We start from the raw sequence: 15,212 nt of genomic DNA on the forward strand, positions 1-15,212 counted from the left end.
TTTCCTCATCTTGCTTCCTTAGGGCCTAGGGTTTTCCAGGCATTTGTTTCGTTCTCAGAAATAGAGTCAGGGCTATTCAAATGGAACATGAGATCTGAGAGGTGGAATAGCTCTCTATTAAAGCCATTGAGGTGGCATCTCAATGCTGGGATCATAAGCAGAGATAAGTGATTATTTCTCATGCATTAGGCTTACAGGCAGATGCTTATTTGCTCTTTCCTAGAGAATCTCAGTTCAGAATTGGGGATATATCAATCTCAGGATTAGACCCACCTTGAATCTAAATGAGTTGCCTTTCCCCTCCCCCACAAAAAAGGGTGGGTGGGTAGGCCATTCCAATTAGGGTTTCTCTTTCTCTTAAGCTAATGATGATCAAAACTGACAAACTGCCACGGAATCCTCCAGACCTCTCTCTGGCCTTGCCCTATCTCCTCAGCTCCTGAACTTTTCTTCCTTCCGTCATGGTCTTAGCCCATTCTTAGCAAACTACCAGGTCCCGGACTCCTGGTCTGCAGCTATCCTGAGCCTGTTGTGCTAGGATTCAAGTGCCTGCATCTGCTCCCTAGTGGCCTGATGACAGAGCTTAATGGAGGTGAGCGACCCTTCTCTAACTCACCTGATTTTCTAGGCATAGTGTGGGAAACTGGGTCGCAGAAGGGGGTATGGATTTCAGAGCATGAAAGGAAATTTAGGGAAATATTTGTGGCAGCTTACAGCTGCTATACTTTCTTAGGGTATTGGAATAACTAAGGATTTATTTATTTATTTTAAAGATTTATTTATTTTAGTGGGGGGGGCAAGGAGGGACAGAGGGAGTGAGAATTTCAAGCAGACTCCCTGCTGGGCACAGAGCTGGACATGGGGCTAGATCCCACAATGCTGAGATCACGACCTGAGTGGAAATCAAGAGCTGGCTGCTTAACTGAGTCACCTAGATGTCCCTGGAATAACTGAGAATTTAGATAAGAGAGTTTGGTAGGTAAGTAGTGATGCCCACCGTAAACTTTTGAGAAAAATCAAACTAAATGCTATATAAAAATGTACTTTCTTTATTAACTAATCACTTTAATTATTTTTTATATTCTAAAGATTGTTTTGTTGTTTCAGTATGCATGGATCTGTTTCATCCTTTTCACATTTTAATTCTAGTATAGTTAACATACAGTGTTATATTAGTTTAAGTGTATAATATGGTGATTCAACAATCCTATATGTTACTCAGTGCTCATCAAGATAAGTGAACTCTTAATCTACCTTCACCTATTTTTTTAAAGATTTTATTTATTTATTTATGAGGGACACACAGAGAGAGGCAGAGACACAGCAGCAGGAGAAGCAGGCTCCCTGCAGGGAGCCGGATGTGGGACTCAATCCCAGGACCCCAGGATCATGACCTGAGCCAAAGGCAGATGCTCAACCATTGAGCCACCCAGCTGCCCCCTCTTCACATATTTCACCCATCTTAATCACTTTATTTTAGGTTGAAAAAATTTATTATGTATAACTGTTTGCCAGTTATACCATAACATTTGATATTTTATATTTATAGTAGAGCTCATACTCACAGGAATTAAACATTTTTTGGTCTTCCAGTTACTTATTTTTATCTTTAGTTGCATCTTTCAAAATTGACTGAAGAACTAATCATTTTTTTTCACTACAGTGAAGTCTGGGGTTATTTATACCTGTTAGAATTCTAAAAAGTTATACAAAGTTATAAATTCTAAAAAAGTTATAAATTCTTTTTTTTTAAAGTTATAAATTCTAAAAAGTTAGAACTGGCATTAGCTAAGATATACTTTTTTTTTTTAAAGATTTTATTTATTTATTCGCGAGAGACACACAGAGAGAGACAGCAACATAGGCAGGGAGCCCGATGTGGGACTAGATCCTGAGACTCCAGGATCACGCCCTGGGCAGAAGGCAGGTGCTAAACCACTGAGCCACCCAGGGATCCCGCTAAGATATACTTTTTAAAAAATTTTAATTCCAGTATAGTTAACATACAGTGTTATTATATTAGTTTCAGGTACACAATATAGTGATATGATAATTCTACACATTATTTAGTGCTCACCATAGTAAGTGTACAATCAATCCTCTTTGCCTATTGCACCCATCCACCCACCTACCACTCCTGCAGTAACCACCAATTCATTCTCTATAGTTGTTTATTTTGTTTTGTCTTTTTTTCCTTCATTTGTTTTGTTTCTTAAATTCCACATATGAGTGAAATCATATGGTATTTTTCTTTCTGTCTTATTTTGCTTAGCATTATACTCTAGAGCCATCCATGTTGTTGCAAATGGCAAGATTTCATTCTTTTTTTTTTTAAGATTTTATTTATTTATTCATGAGAGACACAGAGAGAGAGAGAGAGAGAGGCAGAGACACAGGCAGAGGGAGAAGCAGGCTCCATGTGGGGAGCACAACATGGGACTCGATCCCCGGTCCCCAGGACCACACCCTCGGGCTGCCTGATTTCATTCCTTTTTATGGCTGAGTAATATTCTGTTGTGTGTACATACCACCTCTTCCTTATCCATTCATCTATCGATGGATACTTGGGCTGTTTCCATAATTTGGCTATTGTAAATAATGCTGCAAAAAACATAGGGGTGGGGCAGCCCAGGTGGTTCAGCGGTTTAGCGCCACCTTTGGCCCAGGATGTGATCCTGGAGACCCGGGATTGAGTCCCATGTCAGGCTCCCTGCATGGAGCCTGCTTCTCCCTCTGCCTGTGTCTGCCTCTCTCTCTTTCTGTGTCTCTCATAAATAAATAAATAAATAAATAAATAAATAAATAAATAAATAAATAAATTCTTAAAAAAAAAACACAGGGGTGCATGTATCCCTTCAAATTAGTGTTTTTGTATTCTTTGGGTAAATACCCAGTAATGAAATTACTGGATCATATGGTAGTTCTATGTTTAATTTTTTGAGGAACCTCCATAGTTTTCCACAGTGGCTCCACCAGTTTGCGTTCCTATCAATAGTGCACAAGGGTTCCCTTTTCTCCACATCCTCAATAACACTTGTTGTTTCTTGCATTTTTGGTATTAGTCATTTTGACAGGTGTATGGTGGTACCTCATTGTGGCTTTAATTTACATTTCCCTGATGATGAGTGATGTTCAGCATCTTTTCCTATATCTGTCAGCCATCTGTATGTCTTTTTTGGAAAAATGTCTGTTCATGTCTTCTGCCCATTTTTAACTGGATTATTTGTTTTTGTTATACAATTATATGAGTTATATATGTTCTTTTTATATTTTGGATACTAGTCCTTTATCTGATAAGTCATTTGTAAATATCTTCTCCCCTTCAGTAGGTTGTGTTTTAGTTTTGTTGAGTAGTTAAACATTTTTAATCGAATTCCCTTAAGATTTCTTCAAAGCTAAAACAAAGAAAGTTATATTTGTCTGAACTAAGTGTTTTCTTGATAGACATCAAAAGAAAAGCATTTTTCTGCATGTTTCTAATGACTTCATAGCTCTACTCCATCCTTGCCTTTTTTTCCTGCTTTATGAGAATATGCAAGGTAAGTGGAAGGAAGTGGATGTGCTTTTGTAAAAAGTGATTGCTGGGATGCCTTGGTGGCTCAGTGGTTGAGCATCTGCCTTCGGCTCACATAATCATGAGTCCTGGGATTGAGTCCCACATCAGGCTCCTTGCAGGGAACCTGCTTCTCCCTCTGCCTATGTCTCTGCCTCTCTGTGTGTCTCTCATGAATAAATAAAATCTTAAAAAGAAGTGAATGCTGCCAGCCAGTTACTTTCTAAGGATGAATTCCTATCCTTGACTTGAATTTCTCTCCTTCTGTCTTAAGGTTAGACATTCCCTAAGGAGTTGGAGTTGGCAGTGGGTATGATTTCCTAAGATTTCCAGATAGAAAAATTTCAGAATCTCCCTTGTTTTCCAATTTTCAGAATCTCCTATTCTTCCCTCTAGCGTAGTGGGAAATTGTTCCAGCAATTTTGCCTCACAAGTTTGATCCATTTTATAAATTCAACTGCACAAAACATTGATTGGACCTCTGCTGACTCAATGATTAGGAAAATGGGCTTTTGGGTTAGATAACCAGTTCAAATCCAGGCTCTACCACTTCATTACTGTGGGATCCTGGCAAGTTATTTAACCTCTCTAAGCTTCAATCTCCTTAAAAATGGTTGAATAATATCTATGTCATAAGGCTTTTAAGAGGATTAAATGAAATAATGCACTTAAAGCATTTTGCACAGTAAATGGTCAATATTAGTTAATACGATTAATGTTTTGTAGAAGAATCCATATTCTTGAAAGTCAGGGTAATTGGAAAAACTTCAACTGGCAAGATAAATTTACAATCAAATAACAAAAACTCATATAATATCGACAATAACATTAAATATATATTTTTATATACAAAGTGTACGAGTCAGTGGTTTTTCACAACTACAAAGTTATGCCATCATCACTACTATCTAATTCTAGAGCATTTTCATCACCACACACACAAAAAATTCCATACCCATTAGCAATTGCTCTTCATTCCCCCTTTTCCCCAGTCCTGGAAACTACTACTCTACTTTAAATATATTTTAGGGACACCTGGGTGGCTCAGCGGTTGAGTGTCTGCCTTCGGCTCATGGTGTGATTCTGGGGTCTGGGGATGGAGTCCCCACATCAGGCTCCCTGCAAGAAGCCTGCTTCTCCCTCTGCCTGTCTCTGCCCCCCAACCCCCATCTCTCATGAATAAATAAATAAAATCTTTAAAAAAATAAAAAATAAATGTAATTTAAAAACACATTGAATAAAATTCCTAAATATCATCCATTTCCATGGCTAGGAGTAACAACTGGCTCTGGCAGGCAACTTTTCTCTTAAATCACCAATTGGCCAGGTTCTCCCACAAGTTTTATCTTATTCAGAATGCACCTAATTTTAAAGCTTTCCAGACAGATTGATGGGTTTAAAATGCGATGTTTTTTGTACTTGCATATTTCCAGAGGGGCATATTTTTCTGAGTTTGGTCTTCTAAGCACATTGAAAGGGTGGAGAATAATTAGATTTTTTTTCTCTTTGAATTGCCCACTTAGCCTAATGCAAAAAAATTAAAGAATCTTAAGAAAATTTTTTGTTATCTATTGGTTAATGAAACTAAAATGAATCATTAATATATGAAAGGATGGTAAATTAAAAATTTTCACTGTACAACAGAACCATGGGAGATAAGACTAGAAATAGGAGTTTGCAAAACATTGTAGAGAATTCTGAAATATAGGGCCTTTTTAATTAAAAAACAAAACCAAAACCCACACAACTTATTTTGTTAGGCTATGGAAAGCAAAAGAAGATTTCCGAGGCAGAGAAATGTTAGCAATTATTATTTCTACTATTACTGACTACACTTTGTAACTGACTAGATGATGGGAAAGGAAAAAGAGAACACCCAAAGATAACTCATATTTCAAAACTGGGATATGGGTGGTATAATAAATAGAAATAGGAAGTCAAGCGAAGGAACTGACTTAGGGAGAAAGATGAATTATGTTTCAGGTTTGTTGAGTTTCAAGGACCCAGTTGTGAGCTCAGAGATGTGAGCTTAGAGATACAGATTTGGGAGTCACCTCATAGAGGTTGTACACAAAGTTGGAAATGAATGGCTTACTTGGGAAGAAGAGTATGGAGCTAGAAGAGAGCTGAAGATAGACAATGGTGATTGTTTACACTTAAGAAAGTGAAAAGAGGAAAAGAAACCAACCAAAGCAGAGGAGTGTCAGAGACAGGAGAACTAGAACAGTATAATATCACAAAAGCCAAAGGAGAAACTCAGTAAGTCAAGAAGGATGAAGATTGAGAGTAAGCCATTAAATGAGTGTTTAGCAAACTCCATGACAAGATTCCAGAAAAGTTATTAAAGTGTGCCGAGGTAGAAGGTCTGTTACAAGAGCAGAGATTCAGACAAGTTATCCTAAGAGGTAACCACACTTACCATGAGGATAAAAATGCATTCCTCCAACTTATTTGTTGAACCCCCTACTATGGCTAGGAATTGTGCTAGGCATAGGAATCCAGGAAGAGTCATAGGACAGTGCTGTGGTTAATGTAACATAGCCACTTTCCACATTTTTTTCTCTATATAATTCTTGTCTTTACCAATTAACTGACTCCATCCTACATTTCTGCATTTCTTCTGTCTTATGTTTAAAATTTCACTCCTAGATTCTGTTTCCTTTATGATTCTTCATGTCATGACCTTTCATGTTCCAAAGTCTACCTCATGGCTATCTATTTGATTTGCTTCATCTGTCAGTTTTCTGATTCTATTTCCAAAGTTAAATTCGCAAGAGGTTCTAGTTTGCCCAGATCATTTTTTTTGCATTAGGTCACACCTTGGGTTGTTAAACAGCCTATGGAATGAGTCAGAAGCCCACCTATATTTTATTCACCTGTGGCCTGAGACAGAATGGGAAGGCCACATGATGAATGCAGTCTTCCCTTTTTTTTTTTTTTTAAAAAAAAAAAGAAAGGTCTGTTTATTTATTTTGAGAGAGACAGAAAGCACAAACATGAGCACAAGCAGGAAGAGCAGAGAGAGGAGAGAGAATCTGAGGCAGACTCCGTACTGACCAGAGAGCTCAATCTCACTATACTGAGATCACAACCTGAACTGAAAGCAAGAGTCAGATGCTTAATTGACTGTGCTACCCAAGCACCCCATGAATGTAGCCCTGACCTTTAGCATAGACTGTGCAAATGACAGTAACTTTGATTAACACATCTAGTAGGTACTGGGGATGAACCTTGGTTTTAAAAAATCCAGGTGTTCAGAGAACACATAGCCTTTTCTGTAGCACTGCTTAATACTGACTTTAAGTACTCATTTGTAGGGGCTGGAGAGAAATTCACCTTGTAATCTTTGAGGAGAGGCATCCACACTGTTTACTGCTGAAAGTACATTACCGAATCTGGTCAAGATGGTATATGAAGGACATACTGAAATATCTCTATAAATTGCTCCCCTAGACACATAGAAATATTGGATAAAGTGTCAAAAACAACTTAAGCTTTAGTTTTCAAATGGTAGAATAAAAATAGTAGTTTTATTTCTTATTTTCTCAGAAACTTACCCTTCTTTAACTCAAAACTACAAGGAGAATGAAAATCAGACAAACTCTATTTTCAATATAACTAGAGACATCTGTAACCCTGGATTACAACCCTATGAAGAAGGACTGCCCAATACAGTGAAAGTCAAATAGGAATGAGATCATGGATGCTTAGGGATGTAGATTTTATGCAAAGCAAGAATGATATAGCTCTCCAGACAAAGTGCCCCAAGACATGTAAGCACTTGTACAGAACAATGAAAACAGGCAAGCAGGCTAAAGCAGGAGCTTTCATAGACCTGTTTGTCACCAAGATTTGAGACATAGGGAAAGTGAAGTTGAACAAGGACAAATAAGCCATATTTGTGGAAAGCAGTCGGTTGGTCTAGAATAGTGGAGGAAACAGACTGCATTGTAAGCAACTCTGCAATGCTAACCATGAGGAAAAGTAAGGGCTATAAGAGCTCATAGATACAATGTTTCATTAAGAAAATAGTCTCAAATATGGCTTGTCTCTACCCTTTTGCCAATTTCTTATAAATAGCTTATTCAGGAAGAACTCACTTCATTCAAAGATGTTTAAGGAAAAAAAAAAGATGTTTAAGGAAACAAAAAATAAACAGTATCTATAAAAAAGAGTGGGAGAAAGGCAGCCTGGGTGGCTCAGTGGTTTAGCTCCGCCTTCAGCCCAGGACATGATCCTGGAGACCTGGGATCAAGTCCCAGGTCAGGCTCCCTGCATGGAGCCTGCTTCTCCCTCTGCCTGCTTCTCCTTCTGCCTGTGTCTCTGCCTTTCTATCTGTTTCTTGAATAAATAAAGAAAATCTTAAAAAAAAAATGGGAGAGCAAAGCACAGACAGCTACCAGATGTAGTTAGAAAATAAGAAAAGGAGGTGATCCCTGGGTGGCTCAGTGGTTTGGCGCCTGCCTTCAGCCCAGGGTGTGATCCTGGAGACCCGGGATCAAGTCCCGCGTCGGGCTCCCTGCATGGAGCCTGCTTCTCCCTCTGCCTGTGTCACTGCCTCTCTCTCTCTCTCTCTCCCCCACTCCCGTGTCTCTATGAATAATAAATAAATAAATAAATCTTTAAAAAAGAAAATAAGAAAAGGAGATTAAGAAGAATGAAGGCTGAGTAAGAAACTCCTATGTTTGTCTGATAGGAGTTTCAGAAAAAAAGAGACTGGAGAGAATGGTGGAGAGGTAATATTCAAAGAGAATATGGCTATATTTGATCCAAGCAGGCAAGATTCAGGTTTGGGGAAATCGGGTGTCAGGGATAGTGAACACAGGTGGTACACAAAACTAGGCAGTCAAGGTCTAGGGACACAAGCCAAAGACATGAAAATCTAGGTATGGGAAGGAGCAACAGAAATAGTCATCAATGAGAATGGAATTTGATGATAAGTTAAAAAATGTTCAGCTTTAGAAATAAAGCAGTTCTGGGTACTCAAATTTTCAAGGGGATGTATAGCATGAGAGAACTGGTGGACGCCTAGGTGGCTCAGTGATTGGGCATCTGCCTTTGGCTCGGGGCATGATCCTGCGCCGGTGATTGAGTCCCACATCAGGCTCCCTGTGAGGAACCTGTATCTCCCTCTGCCTATATCTCTGCCTGTCTCTCTGTGTCTCTCATGAATAAATAAAATCTAAAAACAAAACAAAACAAAAAAAGAATTCTTTGGATTCCCTTGATTCTATCACTTGAGTATTAGAACAAGTTTTGAGTTCTAGTTTTCCCTTTCAAGGGCATGAGATGTAATCCATGGACCAATCCTCAGGGATTCTGCCTTAGAATATATCTCCTATTCATATTTAAGTTTTTCATCCTTTGGAAAACATAATCTACAAGTTGAGAAATAGTATATGTCCATTTAATATTTCTTTTTCCCCCATAATAATCTTCCTCACTTTTTGTCTGCCTAAGATATGATCTGTCAAGTCCCATATTAGAGATCCTAGATGTTTCTCGTGGCCATACCTCCTACTCAAGTGTCAGGGACCTGTCAATTATGCTCCCCTAAAAATTCTTGTATCTGTCACACAAATTACCTCCTACTTTGAGGAGGTCTCATCTCAGTTCCCATTTTATGCTCCTGGATCACAGCCTTTCAGCTTTAGCATTTATTTAAGAAAGGGTAAAATACTCAGAGCTGCCTATGGTATATACTGGGAGCAACGGGTACTTGCATTTGAAACTTTGAGGTGGGCAAGGTCATTTTAGGAACTGTGGTAGAAAACTTTGTAGAAAGCAGAGCCCAGAATCCTGAAATCTGAGCAGCCAATAGTTATATAACCAGGTCTTCCACATGGTTAAGACAGACAAGCCCCTGAGACTCCAGAAATTCAATTCTGGTAAGGGTGTGGCCTGTGAGATGGAACTATAGCCCCTCCTTGCTGATTCTAGAGCACAGACAGGCCCAACCCATAGCTAGTGCTCAGATGATATAGGATAAAGGTAAGTGGAATGGGACAGAAAGGTAATACCACTCCTAGACTTGGGCAATGAGTGGTAGGGGAGAGGTTCTTTCCTGGGCCTGTGCTTTGAGGCTCCTAGACTGAGCCTCCTCTAGTTATGTTCTTCTTTACAAGACAAGGAGTCCATGAGACTAAAGAGCCTATTACTCTCTCTTACTTTGAATCACATGCCATGTATCCAGGACTCTAAAATTCTCTGCCCAAAAGATTCTTAGCCCACTGCTAGGGCCTCTATAGCTCCCAGCTGTGTGCCCAAAAGGTAGCTGTGTTAGATTGTGTGTGTGTGTGTGTGTGTGTGTGTGTGTGTGTGTGTGTGAAGCTTGGTTGTTTGGACTCGGTTTTCCACACACATGATTATGAGGTGTATGGGACAGGGTAAGCAGTCTCGGAGGTGAAAACAAGAATGGGTGAGGTGCTTCTAGTTGTACTTTATCCTGACTCACAAATATTAGTGGAGACCCAGATGTGAGCAGTTTATGGGCACAGCCTCTCTTTATTTCACTCATTTTAATGCCCCAGCAAATATGGACATTAGAACAGAGCTGGCATTATTGAATGCTTACTTCATCAGACTCTTAGATATTGATTGTAGCCACTTCTGGTGGCTACATATCAAATAGTAGCTATAATACAGCATTCAAAGCAGGATATGTTCAGTATAAAAATTTTGGCTCTGGAGTCAGATATAGCTTCAATTTTTTGAATTGTAAAATTTACATAAAATTAACCATTTTATTTTATTAAGATTTTTACTTATTTATTTGAGACAGAGAGATACAGAGGGAGAGGAAGAGAGAGAATATGAGCAGGGGGAGAGACAGAGGGAGAGGGAGAAGCAAGTTCCCTGCTGAGCCAGGAGCCTGATGTGGGGCTTGTCGATACAGGGCTTGGACCCAGGACTCTGGGATCATGACCTGAGCTGAAGGCAGATGCTTAACTATCTGAGCCACCCAGGCACTCCTCAAATTAACCAATTTAAAGTGTATAATTCAATGAGTGATATTTAGCACATTCACAATATTGTGTAACTATTGCCTCTATTTAATTCCAAAATATTTTTATGATCCCCAACAGAAACCTCATACTGGTTGATCAGTCACTCCCCATTTGTCCCTTCCTCCCAGCCTTTGGCAACAACTAATTTGCTTTTTGTCTCTATGTATTTACCTTTTCCGGATATTCATACAAACGAAATAATATAATAGGTGACCTTTGTGCCTGGCTTCTTTACTTAGCATACTGTTTTTGAGGTTTGTCCATGTTGTGGTATGTATCAGTAATTCATTCCTTTCTGTAATGGAATAATCTTTCATTTCATGGATATGCCACAATTTGTTTATCCATTCATTTGATGAACATTTGGGTCGTTTCCACCTGAGACTAATGTGAATAGTGCTGCTATTAATATTTGTGAACAAGTTTTTGTTTGAATACCTGTTTTTAATTCTTTTGGGTAGGGGCACCTGGGTGGCTCAGTGGTTGAGCGTCTGTCTTTGGCTCAGGTCCTGATCCTGGGGTCCTGGGATCAAGTTTCTCATTGGGCTCCCCGCAGGGAGTCTGCTTCTCCCTCTGCCTATGTCTCTGCCCCTCCCTGTCTCTCTCATGAATAAATAAATAAAATCTTTAAAATAATTCTTTTGGGTATATGCCTACTTGTGGAATAGTTGGCCATATGTTAATTCTGTTTAACCTTTTGAGGAATTGCCAGCCTCTTTTCTACAGAGGCTGTACCATCTTATACTCTCAATAGGAATGAATGAGGGTTCCAATTTCTCCACATCTCCACCAAATACTTGTTATTTTCTATTTAAAAAATTGTAACAATCCTAGTTGGTGTTTACCAACCATTATGGTTTTTATGTGCATTTCCTTAATGATGCTGAGCATCTTTCATGTGCTTGTTGGCCATCTATCTTCTTTGGAGAAATGTCTATTCAAGTTTTTTGTTCAATTTTAAATTGTTTCTCTTTTTGCTCTTGAGTTTGTTAGAGTTCTTTATATATCCTGGATACCAGATCTTTATCAGGTATAGGTTTTACAATTTTTTTCCCTCAGTCTTTGAGTTGTCTTTTCATTGTTTTGTGAAGAAAACTAAAATTAGCTTATTTTCTTGTGATATCTTTATCTGGCTTCAGTATCAGGATAATGCTGGCCTCACAGAATGAGTTAGGAAGTGTTCCCTCCTATATTACTTTCTGAAAGAGTCAGAGGACTGATGATAATTCTTTTAATGTTTTGTAGAATTCACCAGTAAAGTCATCTGGTCCTAGGCTTTTCTTTATTAGTAGGTTCTTTTTTTTTTTTTTTTTTTAAAGATTTATTTATTTATTTATTTATGATAGACATAGAGAGAGAAAGAGAGGCAGAGACACAGGAGGAGAGAGAAGCAGGCTCCATGCCGGGAGCCTGATGTGGGACTCGATCCTGGGACTCCAGGATCGTGCCCTGGGCCAAAGGCAGGCGCCAAACTGCTGAGCCACCCAGGGATCCCTATTAGTAGGTTCTTGATTATTAATTTAATCTTTTGTTGTAGGTCTATTTAGTTTTACTATTTTTTTCTTGAGTCAGTTTTGGTAGTTTATATGTTTTTAGGAATTTTTCCATTTCATCTAGGTTATCCAATTTGTTGGTATACAAGTGTTTATAGTATTCTCTTATAATTCTTTTTTAGTTCTAAGGTTCTATAGTAATGCCCCCACTTACATTTCTGATTTTAGTTATTTCAGTCTTCTTTCTCCTTTCTAAAATCATTAATCCTCCTCCCCCTCCTTCTCCCTTCCTTCCTCCTCTTCCTTCTTCTTCTTTTTAGTTTTTTAAGGTAGAAAATTAAGTCATTGATTTGTGGTCTTTTTTTTTTAATGTACGTGTTTATCACTATAAATTTAGCTGTGAGTACTGCATTTTACCACATGTCATAAGTTTTTGTCTTAATATTTGCCATACTATTGCCGTCTATATTTTGGTAAATATTTGTATGAAATATACTTTCCTATCCTTTATACTTTTAGCCTATTTGTATCCTTGCACATAAAGTGAGTTTCCTGTAGACAGCATATAGTTCAATCATGTTTCTTTTGTCCATTCTCCCAAGTTCTGTCTCTTAATCAGAGTTTAGGACATTTGCATATAAAGTCAATACCGATATGGAAAGACTCATTTTACCATTTTGCTATTCAATTTCCACACATGATATCTTTTTGTTTATAAACTCCTCTATTACTGCATTCAAATTGATTTTTTCCTAGTGCACCATTTTGGTTCCCTTTTCTTTTTTTTTTTTTTAAGGTTTTATTTATTTATTCATGAGTGACACAGAGAGAGAGAGGCAGAGACATAGGCAGAGGGAGAAGCAGGCTCCGTGCAGGGAGCCTGATGTGGGACTCCATCCCGGGACTCCATCCCAGGACTTCGGGATCATGCCCTGAGCCGAAGGCAGTCACTCAACCACTGAGCCATCCAGGTGTCCCTCATTTCTTTTTCTATACATTATTTAGTATTCTCCCTTAAAGGTTACCCAGGGGGTTACATTTAATATTTGAACTTTCTAACAATCAAGGGTGATTTGATACCAACTTAGTTTGAATAGTATAGAGAAACTCTATTCCTTGACAGGTCCATTTCCCCCTTCCTGCTATTTGTTGTTGCTGCTTGTTGGGGGGTGTTTTCTGCTTAGTAACTTTTCTGAACTATTTTTTTATGTATGTTGTCTTGTGTGGCCACTGAAACCTGTGTTCCATTAGATTAGTGATCAGCTCGTGGTTTGACAGAGTTTTCTTAAATGCCTGGAGCCAAGAAGAGACTTTTTAAAAAGTAAAAGAAAAAGTATTCTTCTAGTCTTTTCTAATTGGTTCTGTGTTGCGGCACTTCTTGAACCCTGAGCCAGGCCATTTACAACTCTGTCTTGGTCTTTACTTCCTCTTCATTTGAAGCCTGAAGGACAGTAAGAGGTTAAAACTTAGAGTCTTCTCAGACCTTTCTTAAAGCAGGTATCCAGACCTGGGTATGTACAGGCGCTTCTCAATTCCCTACCATACATGGGAGCTTTTATTTTATTATTATTTAAAGATTTTATTTATTTATATAAGAGAGAGAGCACGCAAGCATACAAATGAGGGGAGGGGGCAGAGGGACAGAGACAGGCACTCTCTGTAGAGAGCCTGATACAAGACTTAATCCCAGGACCCCGAGATCATGACCTGAGCTGAAGGCAGATGTTTAACCAACTGTGCTACCCGGGTACCCCCACATGGGAGCTTTTAAAAGCCCTTATTCCCCATGTATCTTACTTTCCAACTTCTTCCTTCCTAGGCTTTTTGGTTTATTTCTTATACTGACTATCCTCTCTTCCCATAGACTGCTGTGTCCAATCCTTTTGCCTTTAAATATCTTCATTAAAGGCAATTCAGGAAGCTGCCTCAGCCCTGGGAACTCTGTGGTAGGCAAAATAAAGGCAAGCCCTTGTTCTCGTCCTCAAGATAGCTAGCAGGCAGAACAGAACACACAACCACAGTTCTTTGAGAATAAGGTTCATACTCCCTCTCAGCACTAGCAACCTGCATCAAGAATTCAGCTACCATTCTCATGGCTGTCAACAATTTGGAGAGTGAAGAATGGTAGGTGAATGATTTAAAATGATTTAAAATGGTAGTAAGTACATGCTTACTGCCATATGGCAGTTTCTTCCTTAAGTTTTCCTCTAGTTACAAGTTTTTGACTAGATCCCAAAGTTCTTTTTTTTTTTTTTTTTTTTTAAGATTTATTTATTTATTTATGAGAGACACAGAGAGGCAGAGACACAGGCAGAGGGAGCAGGCTCGGATCAGGCCCTGAGCCAAAGGCAGATGCCCAACCACTGAGCCACCCAGGTGTCCCTAAATCCCAAAGTTCTGTAAAAGTTGATTCTGACAGGTTTTGCAAGTTTAATATATTTTTGTGGAGATCTCCCTGGAGTTCCCTATTCTGCCTTTTTTAGTGATGTCAGTCCTAGATTCAATTTTTTAAATCTTCTATATTTAGTACTTAAAATTAAAATTTTGTATGCAATGGTTACCATTTCAATCAATAAGAAGGGCTGGGATCCTTTTTTCAATTTAATCCTTTTCCTGACTACTGCTGTTTCATTGATTAATGTTCTTAAAGTCCCATCTGGAGCTTCTGTTGGCTTCCAAAACCCAAATCCCCAAAATGTTCAGAACTACAGAGAAAGAATTTTTCTCCTGAGTACTCTTCTCAAAATGAGGAGTGGGAAATACGAGGTAATTATACCACCTGCTTGGTTCACTGAATACGGAGTTGGAAGCCTGCGTCTATCTAGAATAAATAGGAGTAGATTTGCTAGCTTGAGACATCTGCTTGTCAGTAAGAAGACTGGATTGTGGAAATCAGTCAGAATCTGGGTCCTAACAGGCCCACTGGAAAGGAATCTTGCCTAACCTTTTCTCTTCTTTTCCTGTTTGTTTTTTACAACTTCCTCTTAAGTAGCCTTATACATAGACAAAGGTGGTCATGTAATTGATATGATTAGAATAGAGTCAGGAAAGCAACACTTATGGGGATCCCTGGGTGGCTCAGCGGTTTAGCACCTGCCTTTGGCCCAGAGCACAATCCTGGAGACCTGGGATTGAGTCCTGCGTCGGGCTCCCTGCATG

The 15,212-nt window shown here is 38.9% G+C and overlaps 1 protein-coding gene across 4 annotated transcripts in view; it reads left to right on the top strand.

Annotated features, from left to right (window-relative positions):
* Positions 1 to 368: 368 nt before the first annotated feature.
* The window catches only part of TRIM69 (tripartite motif containing 69), a 44,318-nt gene continuing 29,474 nt past the window's right edge, over positions 369 to 15,212 (top strand). For 2 of the 4 annotated variants that reach the window (XM_025472938.3, XM_025472940.3), the window contains exon 1: positions 369 to 592. In XM_025472938.3, coding sequence (XP_025328723.1) covers positions 587 to 592 — 6 coding nt within the window. In that variant the 5' untranslated portion in view covers positions 369 to 586. Of the gene's footprint in view, positions 593 to 856; positions 980 to 15,212 lie in introns of those variants that run through there. The other 2 variants (XM_025472937.3, XM_025472939.3) reach the window with 2 other exon arrangements.

This window comes from Canis lupus, chromosome 30 (assembly GCF_003254725.2).
Source record: "Canis lupus dingo isolate Sandy chromosome 30, ASM325472v2, whole genome shotgun sequence".
Lineage (NCBI taxonomy): Eukaryota > Metazoa > Chordata > Mammalia > Carnivora > Canidae > Canis > Canis lupus.